Source organism: Sebastes umbrosus, chromosome 4 (genome assembly GCF_015220745.1).
Source record: "Sebastes umbrosus isolate fSebUmb1 chromosome 4, fSebUmb1.pri, whole genome shotgun sequence".
Lineage (NCBI taxonomy): Eukaryota > Metazoa > Chordata > Actinopteri > Perciformes > Sebastidae > Sebastes > Sebastes umbrosus.
In genome coordinates, this window is record NC_051272.1 from 26,509,617 (window position 1) to 26,524,470 (window position 14,854).

General features: G+C 38.7%; 1 protein-coding gene across 4 annotated transcripts in view; it reads right to left on the reverse strand.

The window, feature by feature from the left end:
- hydin (HYDIN axonemal central pair apparatus protein) overlaps positions 1-14,854 on the reverse strand; it is a 108,951-nt gene that overhangs the window by 70,837 nt on the left and 23,260 nt on the right. For all 4 annotated transcript variants that reach the window (XM_037766591.1, XM_037766593.1, XM_037766592.1 and 1 more), the window contains exons 8-18: positions 14,051-14,252; positions 13,538-13,760; positions 11,688-11,787; positions 8,701-8,819; positions 6,871-7,094; positions 6,652-6,719; positions 6,095-6,336; positions 4,499-4,599; positions 2,795-2,930; positions 1,382-1,546; positions 1,044-1,196 (exon numbers count right to left, since the gene is read on the reverse strand). In XM_037766591.1, coding sequence (XP_037622519.1) covers positions 1,044-1,196; positions 1,382-1,546; positions 2,795-2,930; positions 4,499-4,599; positions 6,095-6,336; positions 6,652-6,719; positions 6,871-7,094; positions 8,701-8,819; positions 11,688-11,787; positions 13,538-13,760; positions 14,051-14,252 — 1,733 coding nt within the window. The remainder of the gene's footprint in view (positions 1-1,043; positions 1,197-1,381; positions 1,547-2,794; positions 2,931-4,498; positions 4,600-6,094; positions 6,337-6,651; positions 6,720-6,870; positions 7,095-8,700; positions 8,820-11,687; positions 11,788-13,537; positions 13,761-14,050; positions 14,253-14,854) is intronic.

A 14,854-nucleotide genomic window follows, 5' to 3' on the forward strand; every position in this document is an offset into this window, starting at 1 on the left:
CCAGTTTTAGTTTAATTTCAGTCTTTCAGAAAGGTTTAGTTTTAGTTTTTTATATATTTATTTTTATTTTTACAGTAGTTGTAGTTTTTGTTAGGGCCGGATATATTGTCTCAGAAGTATGTAGCTACATATACAGTACATGCAAAATACATGGAGAATTGTATAGGATTGGCCATAATGTTTAATATTCGCTCTACTTTAGTGAAGAAATTGCGGCATCGTGCCATCTCCTGGAAGGTGAAGTCCATTTGTTTGTTTGTGCGGTTCAATGTCACAAGAGTTGACGGAAATTCATGCCGTCACCTTTTTTCCGTTATGATATATTATAGCTAAAAAACTAAAACTAAAATGACCTAGAAAGGAGGTTATGTTTGTTTGTTTGTCCATTAGGAGGATTACTCCAAAAGTCTTTGATGGATTTGAATGTTTGAAATTAGAAATTTTTTTCTGCCCACAGCAGCCATGCAACCACACCACTACATGTCGCCAAATCCTACACACTGTCCCTTTAAATTACTATTTTGTGCATAAAACGCTACAAACACCAGAAACAGCAAGATAGTCCAAGTTGAGCATCGTTCAATAAGCTTCCCAGATCACCTATTTCATTCATGTCATCCTGAATTGACAAAGTGTCACCATCTGACTGGTTCATGAAGGGAGCGCACTCAGAGGAAAATCACTTATTCTCCTGGGGTAGGACCAAAATTGAACTGGCAACTAATTATTTCAAGAACTAACAAAGCATTGAACCTATTAGCTCATTAATTACATATCGAATTAGACTGAAAATTAATTAGTCACAAGAGCAGGGGAAGACAGACAGAAGGTTTGCACAAGAAATCTAGCCACTGAACGGGTAGATGGCTCGACAGGTATTAAATCCACTACTAAAATCATTTCTAGATCTGAGGGAATGTACAGTTAACTTGATCATCTCAATTTTAATGTATGTTTTTTTATCTATTTTTAGCATGTGCATGTCTGCCTAATAGTGCTAATATGTGTGCTCAGAGGTGTGTCTGTGTTTGGTGTGTTTGTACCATGCGAGCAGTGAAGTAGGCTGGAATAGGTGACTGGTTTGACAGGTGCAGGGCTCTAGTAATGTCCGTCAGAACCGGGATTGTGCCAAAGTCCAGCTGTGGGTTCTGAATGTGAACTATTGGTCCCTGCCCAATACATGACAAGCCCACCTCCTGGAACAGAACAGAACAAAACAAAGGTGGATTTTACTGAGTAATTTGGAGAAAGACACTTTGTCTGTATTCAGATAAAGATCTTAAAATACACCTGCATGCACATGTATTCAACCAGTAACAGCACAGATATTCACACTCCGAAGCACACACACACACACAGACACACACAGATTTCCACTGACCAGGGGTGGCTGGATGCTTCCGAACACAGCAATGCGTAGAATGCATTGCTGCCTTCCAACGGCCTTAGCCAGCAGAAACATAGGAAGCTCTTCTGAACTGTGAGGAAGAATCAATCCTCTGGGTGTAGAACTGCCAAAAAGCAGTGGCGGACTCTCCTCATATTCCTGAAATAGACAGAAATTACTTTTTTTAACGCAAGCATACAGACCTAACATCTATTGTACATATAGATTTGCGACAAAAAGATAGATGGTCTGGAAGTCGTTTATTTTCCCTCACCTTGTAATGGCAAGAGTAGACAGTTGGCAGACAGTGATTTCAATATTATATATACATAAAACGGTCTCTATATCCTGACAGTAGTGCATAAAACAGGTAATCTGAAAAAAATCATGTGCCTCTGTGTCCTCCGGTGCTCCTAATGGCACACAGACCAGAGGAAAACAACCAATCAGAGCCGAGCTGGAGCCTTGTCAGAGAGTTTGTTAGAAAGTTTGTGACCCGGCCGCCATGTTGAGATCAGTTGAGGAAACACCAAGCACCACCCCACCAGTACACTACAAGCTGTTTCTGAAAACATTTTAAGCAAGAAATAGGCATAACAGTAACAGAATATTAATTAATATTTGATCAGCACTCCCTAGTTTGACTGTTTGATTGGAGTTCGCGAGTAATTTACAGCTGCCTCTGTTGAATGAACAACCAATAGTAACGCTCTCTCTCTGAAATGACCTGTGATTGGCCAAAGTCTCCCGTCACGGGCTAGATTTTCTAAAGCCTGAAAACAGAGCCATGAGGAGGTGCAGAAGTCTAGTTTTCTCTCAGAACACTTGATTTACAATATGCTGAAAGGTCATTATGGATTTTTTGCCCAATGATGCCAAAAACATTCTGCCTACTGCCACTTTAATTCAGCTTTAAGTCAGGACTTTATTATTTTGACTCTAAATATAATCTTAATTCTATTTTGCCTCAAAAATGGTTAGAAAGGCTTAATAATGTTCAGTGATAATGACATTTAATTGCATTTATTAAAGCAATAGTTCAACATTTTGGGAAATACCTGTATTTGCTTTTGTCAAAGAGTTAGATGAGAAGATCGATACCATTCTCTGACTTGACAGTGGTATCAATCTTCTCATCTAACTCTTGTTAAGAAAGCAAATACCGGTAAGTGTATTTCCCAAAATGTTGGGCTATTCCTTTAAGGTGATATTTTTTATCACCTGTCATGTCGCCCATCTCTACCACATAAACGTTGCTGCATTGAGCTGGAAGTGAGCCAATGTCTTAAATATGGATGTGTCGACCCTGACAGGTCTTGTGCTTGTTCATTTCACTATTCTATGAGTACCCTGGCACGTATAATATAAACACACAAATAAATAATTTACTGCAATAATCTACTCAACCTGGTCGAGCATGCCGTAGCAGGCAGGCAGAGTGCTGGTGTTGGTCAGCCGCACCTTGTGTTCATAGGGGTGATCGAGGAAACACCTTTGAAAGTCCAACACTGGAGTCTCCACCACAATATCAGGAACAACACAACTATTAACAAAGAGAAATACACAGAGAGAGGAGAAGAGAAGAAAAGATCTACAGTAAATGCATTATTGAAGGAAGAGGTGTTCAATCGCTTCACAAGAAAAAACAGGCCTGTCCGTCGCATCTCAGAGTAGGGCAATCTTGTATTGGGAAAGACTTCAGAGATATCTCTGAAGTAATTGCATTACACCATGCCAAAACTGCAGTCTATTAATTAGAACTGATTCATAAATTTACAATGACGGTGATTGCCGTGAGGAAGTCAGATTAGCATTGCCCTATTCTGAGTGATGGCGCAGGTGACATTCGAATGTATTATTATGTAAATTAGGCTCTGAATATTTAACACATACTCCACTGATTTGTCGACACCTGTATAGAGGTTCAATGGAACACATTTACAGCTTGTCAAAGCATCATTGAAGCCAGAAGCACAGCAGAGGTTACTGCCAGAAAAGGCACTCAAGGCACTTTACTTTAAGAGAAAGGGTTTTAGGAGAGTTAAAAACAAGATGAACCTCTGCTGTTTTATGGCATGGCAACACGCTCACACCAATTTTAGAAGAAGATATTCCATCTTACTTGGACAGATGGATGGTGATTATTTTTTTTATGCAGTTTCTTTTCAAATGATAAAGATCAGACAGAGTTATGGCAGAAGAGAAAAAAATAACTAACCCAACAATCTGTTGGGCCTTAATGTACAAAGTCAAACTTAAAGGTGCTATATGTCACAATTTAGCTAGAGTTGGCAACACGGTGCTTGTTTTTCGGCTAGATCATTTGGAAAATCTAGTGTACTCTTGTTAGTTTCTCAATATTACCTTTAATCGCTTTGTATTGACGATATGTGAACAGATTGTAACGTAACTTAAAAACGGAGAACTTCCCCGACTTTCTCAGTTCCCTATAACAGCTATTTATAGTATAATATAATTTATATTATACTATACTATCATTGATAGTATAATGATACTTAATTATTTTGACAAACAGTGGTGATTTTAGCCAACAATAAATGATGCAACGGTATAAAGCAAAGGTGTATAACTAATGACTGCTTTCCATTAGCTAAAAGCGATGCAAGGCAGGGGCGGCCAACTAGCTTACTGTAACAACAGCTAAGCTAAGGTTAGCCAGCTAGCTGTAGCTTAGCTAAGCAGCATGGATCTGCCGTTGGTTGCTACGTAACATTAGCTGATAAAGCGATTTGCAAACGGCAAGCTAGTTAGTATCATGGAGCCAAGGGTCCAGATACAATATAGGAACACTACAAATAGTAACATTAATCTAAATATATGATATATGATTGTAATTAATGTCACGTCACTGTTTTGGCTGATGGCGAGCACACGCGCGAGCAACAGAATGCTGATTGCAGTTCACTCGACGACCACCGGTGTCATTAATAACAAGGATTTTGTGAAAGTTACATAGAACCTTTCACTGTAAGTATTTTGCGGCAACTTGCGAGACACCACATAACTAACTTAAACTGATATATAAGTATGTTTGAGTATGTGTGCACAGTACACAGTGTGTGTACGTTCACGTGTGTAAATGTGTCTGACCTGGCACTGATAGGCAGAGTCATGATCTCCTTCCCGACACCCTCAACATCCACCACCAGCGCCAGCCTGTAGCTCATGACTGTGTTGGAGCACAGCGTCACCTGTATATATTATACACACATACAGTATGAGACCACAAAAGGTTCAGTGAGCATTACTTACATCAACACCTGTGAACACAATTTCGGTTGGTAAGTTTTAGTCTGTTGCTGTAGATTTTTTGATTAAAGCATAACAGGATAACTTAATCCTCTCAAATCCTCTCAAGGAAGTAAGTTTAATGACAACTAGTGTTTCATTCTGAAAAACAAGCAAGTAGAACTTGCAATCCAAATTTCACCTATAAATGGATTTGTTTGACATTTTGGGAAGATCAATATACAACTCTCATGTCTATATATACGTATGTGCTAAACATAAAGCCAGGAGACTGTTGACCTAGTTTCGCACAAAGACTGGAAACGGGTAAACAGCTAGCTTGGCTCTGTCAAAGGTAACAAAATCCACCGACCAGTAGCTCAGAAGCTCAATAATCAACACGTTATATCCATAAAAAAAATGTAAAACCAAAAAGTTTTATGGAGGGAGTCTCTGTTGGTTGCCTGGCTACCTCACTCAGACAAGACTCCGGGAAGTCGCTGCACACGGAACCAGACTAGTTGTTTCCACCTACGTAGAGTCTTTATGCTAAACTAATGTAATTGACTTCTGGCTCTAGCTACATATTTAACGCAGAGACATGAGAGTGGCATCAAACTTCTCGTCTAACAGAAACAGAAAGTGAATAAGCATATTTTCCAAAAATGTTGGTTTTCCTTAAGTATGAAGGACGGAACCTGCCAAAATCATGTGTCATTAAATATAGCAAAAATAATATAAAAATAAATGTAGCCATTAATTAATTGATAATATGTGACTTGAAATTGATATTTCTGTTAAAATTTGCTTCTTTATGTATTTATCTTGCTATTAATTGCCTTATTACTTACTCCTCTGTTTCATTTTCCCTTTTATTTATTTATGTATTTATTTGTATTAAATCTTAAATTGATTTATTTATTTTTGCATGTATTTATTTATGCATTTATTTATTATTTATGTATGCATAATTTTCCCTTTGAATTTCAACCTTTATTTATTTCCCCAAACTTATTTATTTCTATATTCTTTTCTTTATAAATTTCTTTTAACATTTCTTTATGCATTTCTGCCTCATTATGCAAATTAGGGGGCTGTCACTCAACAATCATCACTTCCAAGCAGACTCTTCCTACAGAGTAAAGTTTACACCATCATTCAGGGTAAGTTTTGCTTCAACAATATATTCTTTGTAATATACAGTATAGGTTAAGTATGACCTACTAGATTTTCTTTATAGAAATGTATGATATCTTTGGGGGATGCGTTGATTATATCTTTTGCAGCTACACTTCATGATTTAGGCTGAAAATATGGGCATATTTTTAGAAAAATATACTGTACAGTTCTGGCATACATCTTTACAAAGACCTGTAATATCCTGTTAGGATAGCAAAATTAATTTGAAAATGAATAATTTAAATGGGTTTCCCAATATTCTTTTTAAATTGACTGTACCTTAATGGTGACATCTGACAAGGCACGCACAGAGCCCGCAGCAGGTGTGATGGTGAACTCCACAGGCCGTGCATGAAGGTCTCTAGCAGTACTGCCTTCCCAATTATTCCTGGACACCTCAGATGCCTGTTTGGCACCAGTGACACTGGGAGACCCCAACCCGTCTCCAAGGACTCGCAGGGCAAAGGTCATAGGCACCAAGGAGGTGTTTAAGAGGGTACAAGTCAATGTTAGTGGGAAACCTGCACAGAGAGATAGATGACAAAGATGGATCAAAGGGAACATAAAGAGGAGGCTGAAGTGGAGGACATTTTTTTCTGAATGGTATGATTCAAATAATTATTAGACATGTGTATAAAACAAACATTTCTTTAACAAGAGATGAATGCATATGAACTTGTCAAAATTACAATCCAAACACACATCAAATTGCATTGAAGTCTATGGGATCTTCGGTTTTCTTTCACCCAAAGGGGGGGACTTTTTGCGAAGCACCCGTATGTGCCGGTCTGATGTATGTAGTAACTTAAAAATTCAAGAAAAATGTTGTAACTCACCAAAGGCTACATCTCCAAAATTGAGCTCTGAAACGTCAAAGTGGAATGTGGGACCAATGACACAACCCCTGAAAAAAAGAAGATAAAACATGAGCCATGAGAAACATTGGTATTCTTATTAGTAAAACTGGCACCACTTTTAAAGTTGAGTTTTTATATTTGCTTGGATAAATCTGAATGTTCCGTTACAATCGGAGTTACTACACTCGCTAACTTCACCTGAAGGTCACCGTAAGTGGTTGCGGCTGTCCTGTGACAGTTAACAGCAAGTCCTCAGAGAAAGCTCCCAAGATTCGACTGTGGAAGGTGACTTCCACAATCTGGCAGGCCCCAGAGGGAACAACACCTTCCTTAGGACTGAAGGAGAAACAGCGGCCGAAAGCAGTGTCAGGGCTTGACAGCCTGAAAGGGGCATCAATCAGTCCTCGGTTGTTCACCTGCACCTGGACAAACAGAAGGATCCACTGATTCAACACTCAAGTCATGTTTTCAATAATCAAGTAATATGCATGTGCTGCATTTATGTTTTATGACACCACTTGAGTTCAGCTTTAATAGAAAAACAACAGTGCAAATAGTGCTCTGGGAGCCTAATTATATTTTGCAGGAAACATTTGATGACTTAATTACAGCACTAACAAGAGAGAAGTGTACGAGTTGTTTTTATGTTGGAAATTTTTAGCCGTTTAGTCAGACCAGTGGCTCCCAACCTGGGGTCCGGGCCCCACCTAGGGAGGCACCATAGATCACAGGGGGTGCGCCAGGATTTGCCTGCTCTGAGGTTGTCAAAATTAGATTTGGACATTTATAACTAAAATCATAATAACACACTTACTTGATAATTTATACAACAGTCTGTGTATAAAACTATTTAAAAATATGTATTTTTTGCTTTTTTATTTTTACTTAGTAGGCCACATTCTGATTAAACCCAGTATTTCTGCACAGCTGCAAGATCAGGCTACACTAATATTATGAATATTATACTATTTATAAAATTAGATTCCAGTGGTGTCTGCGTAGGATTATTTCTGACTCGTGTGATCCAAACATATCCAGTAACTCCTTTTTCATCAATTTAATCCATATTTGTTGGCATTTAGCCTTTCAAAAACAACATTTTCACTGTGGCCAAAAACCTATTTGCTCTCCCGCTTGCCACACAATGGGAGGCGCGCACCTGTATTAACGGGGCGGTCTAGCAGCAACACCATAAATTACATTAATTTAACCATAATAACAAAAAACTATTTCAGCTAAAATACTATTATAGTAAATTAAAGAAGTTGTTAAAAAAAAAATATTATGTATCTGCATTCACTTGGCAAATCTCTCAAGACGTCATCACTTTATTTATGTTATCGAAACTGACGAGTTCTACTCACTAAAGAAAGAGGATTTAATAAAAAAAAGACTAACACATTTAGTATACTGAATCACTGTATTCAAGTTGAGGATTTTGTTTATTCATTTTATTTATTGCCAGCTTCTTTAGCTTGAGTTTAACAGCCTAAAATAAATTAAAAGACTTACTTTAAAGGGTAGGGAGAGTATGCCACACACATGCTGTTACTACATTCACATCCACAGCTTTAGTAATAAACTGTATACATCAAGCTCATCACATTAATAGCATGTCGTAACTGATCATCTTCTAAAGGGACACAACACTGTTCACTTTTATGGAGGACGGAACCTGCCAAAATCAAAAATAAATGAATAAATAAATAAATGACTCAAGAAATAAATATATCATTAAATGTAATAAAAAATAATAAAAAAAATAAAGGTAGCCAACAATTAATTGATAAAATGTGACATAAACTGATATTTCTGTTTTAATTTGCTTCTTTATTTATTTATCTTTGCATTAATTGCCTTATTTATTTACTCTGCTGTTTAATTTTCTTTTTTAGTAATTTATTAATGTATTTATTTTTTATTATATTTCTAATTTATTAAATTATTTTTTGAATTTATTTTTTGTTTTTATTTATTTTTTATTTATTTCGTTCTGTCCTACATACACTTTGGCTTAACCTTTCTTACTTTATACCAGTCTTTGTCACCAATGAATACGTTTTTCATGTCCATCAGGTCATAGTCGAGCTGGAGATAAGGTCCCATGCCTTCAGCCTTTATTGTGAGAGGCAACCGATCTTCACGGCCTAAGTGCAGACACAGACAGGGAAAGATTCACAACAAAGTTAAAGACAGATAAACCAAAAAGCATACTATTGGGATTTTATGCAGGGGAATGGGAAAAGTTGCTTTTATGTTTCCAGTTTAAAGAACTGAATCAAAAGTTAACCTAATACAAAATGTCTAAATACTTGCTAAACATTCACTTTACTGTAGCTTCTTTCTACTTCTCTCTCTCTGTGAACTTATTAAAGGGCATAAGAGTTCTATGCTGCAGTTTTGCTGAATAAGCTTCTGAAGCTTCTTGTAAAGTGAAGAACCAGGGTACGGTAGTCTCCAGTCCGGCTGTCATTGACCTAGACTGGTCAGGTCGTCACCTGCCTCAGAAAACATGGAAATTAATGTAAATCTGGCCTCCGGCTCAGAAGACACACGTGACGGCCACATGCAAATTTCCTAACAACCTTTTACTACCACTGGGATGAGATGAATATATTGGGGCCTCATGACTGCATTGTCTCATATGAAAATGAGATCAAGTTGCAATAAGTCATCCAGTGAGTGGTTAAAGCATTTAGGTGGATTTAGGGTTTCATTTGTGGTGCTTCAACCAAGTTTGACTGTGGATGCCACACTGAAGGAGAAGGGAAAATAAAAAGAGGCATACTGTAGATGAGAGGAGCAGTTGTTGTCTGACAATAACCAAACAGACGGACACGGTTTGCTACCCAGACTTGTCTGTCCGACCTTTGTCTGCACCAACCCACTGAGGGAAGGAGAATCTTTTATGAGAAAAGCCAAAGCTATTGATTTTCAGCAGGAGTGGACAGTCTGCTTAAAGTCGTTAAAACAATCAATTCCGAGGTGTTGAAAAGCAAACAAAAGAGGGTTTTAAGTTCAAGAAACAAGCCAAGTTTGTGTCAAGTGTTGCCATAACATAACTTCAATTTGATCCCAATTCCCACCCTAAACTCAACACAAAATGTATCCTCATTTTAACTTGAAAAGATAACTTTGGAAACTCACCATTTGTTTATACACTGTTTGAGAACTCTGGCCCCATTCAGGCATACTATCTCCTATTCTGTATCTAGATCCTGTTGAGATGGAGTGTGTTTTACATATGCAGTAAAATGGAACTTAAATGATCTTGATTCCTTACTCATATTTGATGCTGCACCCGATTAGACTGTTGTCAGGATATTAAATAGGTGTTATCGGTCGCTATAAGCACTATACATGTGGGTCATTAAGGGCCTACTACGCCTACCATGCTGTAAAACTGAAAGCGAAACTTAAAAGCAACATGTTCTAACGTGTTGTAAAACTGATGGAATTTTACGTTTTGAACACCAACAAGAAGGCTCTTTAGGTTTAAGCAACACAACTACAACTTCTTTAGGTTTAGGCAACATAACGACTTGGTTAAGTTTAGAGCAAACCAAATTTTTTGGCTTAAAATAATAATAGTTTCAAAAGTGAAAATGAAACTTTGTTGACACAAAGACAACTACACGTTGTTGGTTTCACACGGAATGTGTGCCCCGGTCTCCTAGGTGACAACCCAATGATTTATGTCCCTACCTACACCCCATATGGAGTTACAGGTGGTCTATACTACAGCGCCTGACTTACGCTTCTGCTCCTGTCATAATTACTGCAGCGGCTAGAGGTCGCTGTCTTCTTCTTTTACTCCTTCTTTCGATGATCACCATGTGAATCAATGATAAAACCTACTAACAGGTGTAGTAGACCCCTATTGACCCACATCTGTGGTGGTTAAAGCGACTGATAACGCCCATTTAATAGCATGACAACAGGCTAATCGACTGGATTTTATGTGTTTGAGACTGTAACCTCAGATAAAACGAAAAAAAAAAAAAAAAATGTTTTGGAACTATTTGGTACTTGACCAAGGGTAAGGTCTTTAAAATGTTGTCTAAGTTGTTGTTTTCTAAGAGGCAAATCAGTTGTATCAAAAATGCTTTTTGAACGTCTCTTGGACAACTGGATATTCTGTTCTCACAAGGTTGTTTATGTAGCTAGTGTAGCCAGCGGTGCCTTTGCCCTTCCCCTAGAGACTTAAATCCTGTTCCCAGACTGTATTTGTAGTTATTAGCGTAGTTGCAAAAGTCAATGGCATTTTAAATGAGGTTTTCTTATTTCCGAAACAGAACCCAGAACTTCCGGTTTCACTTCAACTACTCTCTATAACAAGTCTACAGCCATGCTAGCAGTTCTCTGAGGCTGTAGTTAGGCATAGCACAGTGCTTTAAGCTAAATACTAACATTAGCATGCTAACATGCCCACAGTGACAATGCTAAAATGGTGATGTTTAGCATAATAATATAATGTTACCCATGTCCACCAATTTTAGCGTGTTAGCATGCTAACATTTGCTAATTAGCACTAAACACAAAGTACAGCTGAGGCTAAGCTGGGAATATCATTAGTCTTGCAGGTGTTTGGACATAAACCAAAATACTGGACACATATTAAGTTTGACCTAACGATGCTGCTGAATAAAAGTAAAGGAATCAGTCATGAATCAAAAATTATTATAATTATTCATTATAAATTATTATTCTTACAACTCATCCTGAGGGGAACATAAATGTTTGTACCATTTGTCATGGCAATCAATCCAATAAATGTCGAGACATTTCACTTAACCCCAATCCATCTAAAAGTTGTTGAGATCTGGACCAAAGTGGTGGACCGAGCGACTGTCATTGTCTACCCTGGCACCATGGCGCTAGCGTGGCTAAACATTTGACATTGTTGTTGTTGTTGTCTTGTTGTTGGTTGTTACTGTATTGTAAAGATACATGCAATACTGTGCTTTGCTATGTGAAACTTAAGTGAGTGTTGTATGTTCTAGCTAGGCACTGACCTGTGACATCACAATATATGGTTTGTTGGTACAGTTTGGCCTCCTCGGGCTTGAAGACAATATTGAACTGTGCTGGGATGTTGGGCCATATTTCACCCTCCTGAGCCATGTAAAGACGAGAAGAAGAACAATCGGTCATTTGAATTAAAGGATATAAAGCAGACATGCTCACACTGTAAATGCATACTCTCTCACACATAAAAACGATTGATATGAGGACCATTCACAGTTTATGTTAGTGACAGTCGGTAGTGTGGATGGACAAGAGGAGAAGTTTTTTGCATTCATTTCAGTGTGGAAAACAAAAGTGGAAGTTGTCTGGTTATTTCATCCGCCTCAACTCTAAACACACACACTAACTGTCTTTGACATCGACTACTACCTGTGTGTTTATGCATGTGTTCACTGCTGACCATTTCTCTCAAACGCCCTCTCAAAGTTTGTGTTGTAACTGGCCTAAAGACTGTTTACTCTCTCTCCCCTGCACTCTCTCTCGCTCTCTCCTTCTGTTTTCCGTCCGTCTCCTCTCTCCATCTGCCCAGGGAACCTGGCTGAGTTAAGCGTAGGAGACACTGGCAGAAAAGGGGGATGGTTGTGTCAGAACAGGTCAGGCTACCTGAAGGTCCCTGGGCAGAAAGGGCCCAGTCCGTGACCCTCCCTTTACCGAGGAGTCAGACTAGATTTACATTCGAACAGCAGAGCCGAAACATTACTCTTCGTGACAAATCTAATCTCAGATCTAATTGTTTGGTTGTTACTGTACCGTAAAGATACTTGCAATACTGTGCTTTGCTATGTGAAACCTAAACATTTCCAACAGATTCTCATTTTGGTCATTACACCCACAAAGCAGCATACAGAAGGTGGCATAGCATGTAGCTGGAAGTGTCCTTCAACCTAAGGACCTTGTTTCAAACATCCAACCTGCTCAAGTGCCCTTGGATAAGCTACTGAAACCCTGCCAGCTCAGAGAAACCTGCTTTGCATTAATAAAAGTATGAGATTATTCAGACTAGGGCTGTCAAAGTTAATGTGATAATAATGCGTTAATGCAAATTTGTTTTAACGGCACTAATTTCTTTAACGCATTAACACAATCGATCTTTTGGATGTTGTAGCAGCCTCAGATTTTTTCTATCATATGAAACTAAAAAAAAACAAGGAATCCATTGGAACCAACCATGTCATACTATCTTGTAGCGAAGGAGGCTAAATAATGCTCCAAACTTGGCATGGCCATTTTCAAAAGGGTCCCTTGACCTCTGACCTCAAGATATGTGAATGAAAATAGGTTCTATGGGTACCCACGAGTCTCCCCTTTACAGACATGCCCACTTTATGATAATCACATGCAGTTTTGGGCAAGTCATAGTCAAGCTGGCTCACTGACCCACTGGCAGCTGTTGTTGCCTGTTGGGCTTGAGTTTGCAATCTTGTGATTTGTGCATATTTTTTATGCTAAATGCAGTAATTATGAGGGTTTCTGGACAATATTTACCATTGTTTTGTGTTGTTAATTGCTTTTAATAATAAATATATACATACATTTGGATAAAGTAAGCATATTTGCCCACTCCTATGTTGATAACTTGAACCGCAAATTTTGAATAGATAAAAAATGTGCAATAATTTGCGATTAATCATGATTAACTATTGACAATCATGCGATTAAATAATTTAATCAATTGACAGCCCTAATTCAGACACATCATGAGAAGTTGGTATCTGCATGCATTCAATTCTTAACAAGGCTGCAAATTCATGGGTAAGGTGTCGACCATTAGTCGACGAGCGATACTGGGCAAGAGGGATATGGAGAGGCAAGAAAACACAGACACACATAAACACACCCCTGGTTCCACAGTAATGCAGCTGTGTGAGGGGGCCAGACGCTGGTCCTTCACAGCCTGGCTTCTGCGTTCCTGCAGGGCTCTGGACAGCAGTGGGAGGCGATGGATCGCTGTGGGGTCAGACTCACACCGAGCATGCCACCGTTCCCTCTCCCCCTCCCCCTCCTCCTCCTCATCCTCCTCCTCCTCCTCCTCCTCCTTCTGTTGGAGCACTGAGCTCTCCCTGGAGAAATGGAGAAAGGGAGGGAAGGTGAAAGGCAAAAAAACAAAGAGAAACGAGGAGGGTCAGAGAGAAAAAGAGGCAGAGAGAAGAACAAAGGCAGAAAGAAAGTGATGGACACTTGAACTATTTCTGGCAACACATGCTGTGGTAAAGAAAAAAAAACACAGTAGGTAATTTGACTTGCTACATGTACACAGTGAGATGGAGAGGGGCTGCTTATACAGCCCGCACTTGTCATCAAAAGCACAGTCTTGTATTGTCTGTGTTAAATCATTTGTGTGCATACATACCTGAAGAAGCTCAGGGCCTCCTCTTGCAGGCTGGGCCATGTCGTCCAACAGTACTTCAGAGGGATCTCACTCATGTAGGTGAGGGATACTGTGTGTGCGTTGGCCAGGGAGATGTAAGTCTTCTTTAACAAAACAGAGTCAGGCTCAAGATGGATGTCCAGTTCCTCACAAGCCCCGTACAAGCTGATGTACACATCTTCACCTGGGCAGAAAGGCATGCAAAAACAGCATACATATGTAGAAGTGCACACACAAACATCCATACACAGAGTATACCAATGGTTTTACACTTATACTTCTGGATAGGAGCTGTTAATTGTTCCCTAAAGTGGGTCACATGAGTTGGAAGATGAAGGCAACGACGCATGATTTTAACAGCTGATTATATTCTGTATCCAGTTCACACAAATCTTCTGAATGAGTGAGGAGACGCTGTTTTATTCGTATATTTCAACCATCAAAAAATTAGTCGACAATGGTGAGACTTCTTTCTAATCCTGAAGTTGATTGACCTACTGTTCCGCATTCACTATGTATGCACTATAAACAGACAACAAGATCAAACAATCAATGTAATACTGTAAAGCCACAAATCTGTACCCTATAAGCCCACATTTATTTCTACATTTACATTTAGTCATTTATAGAACTGAATCACAGAAAACATCTGAGATGTTGGCAGCAATTCAGAAGTCTTAAACCAGGCTAGCAAACTGCTAGCTTCATTTACAAGACTAGGTCGAAACCATGGATACAAGACAATGTTTTATATCTGTGGTTGAAACGTAGTATAACGCTGGACAA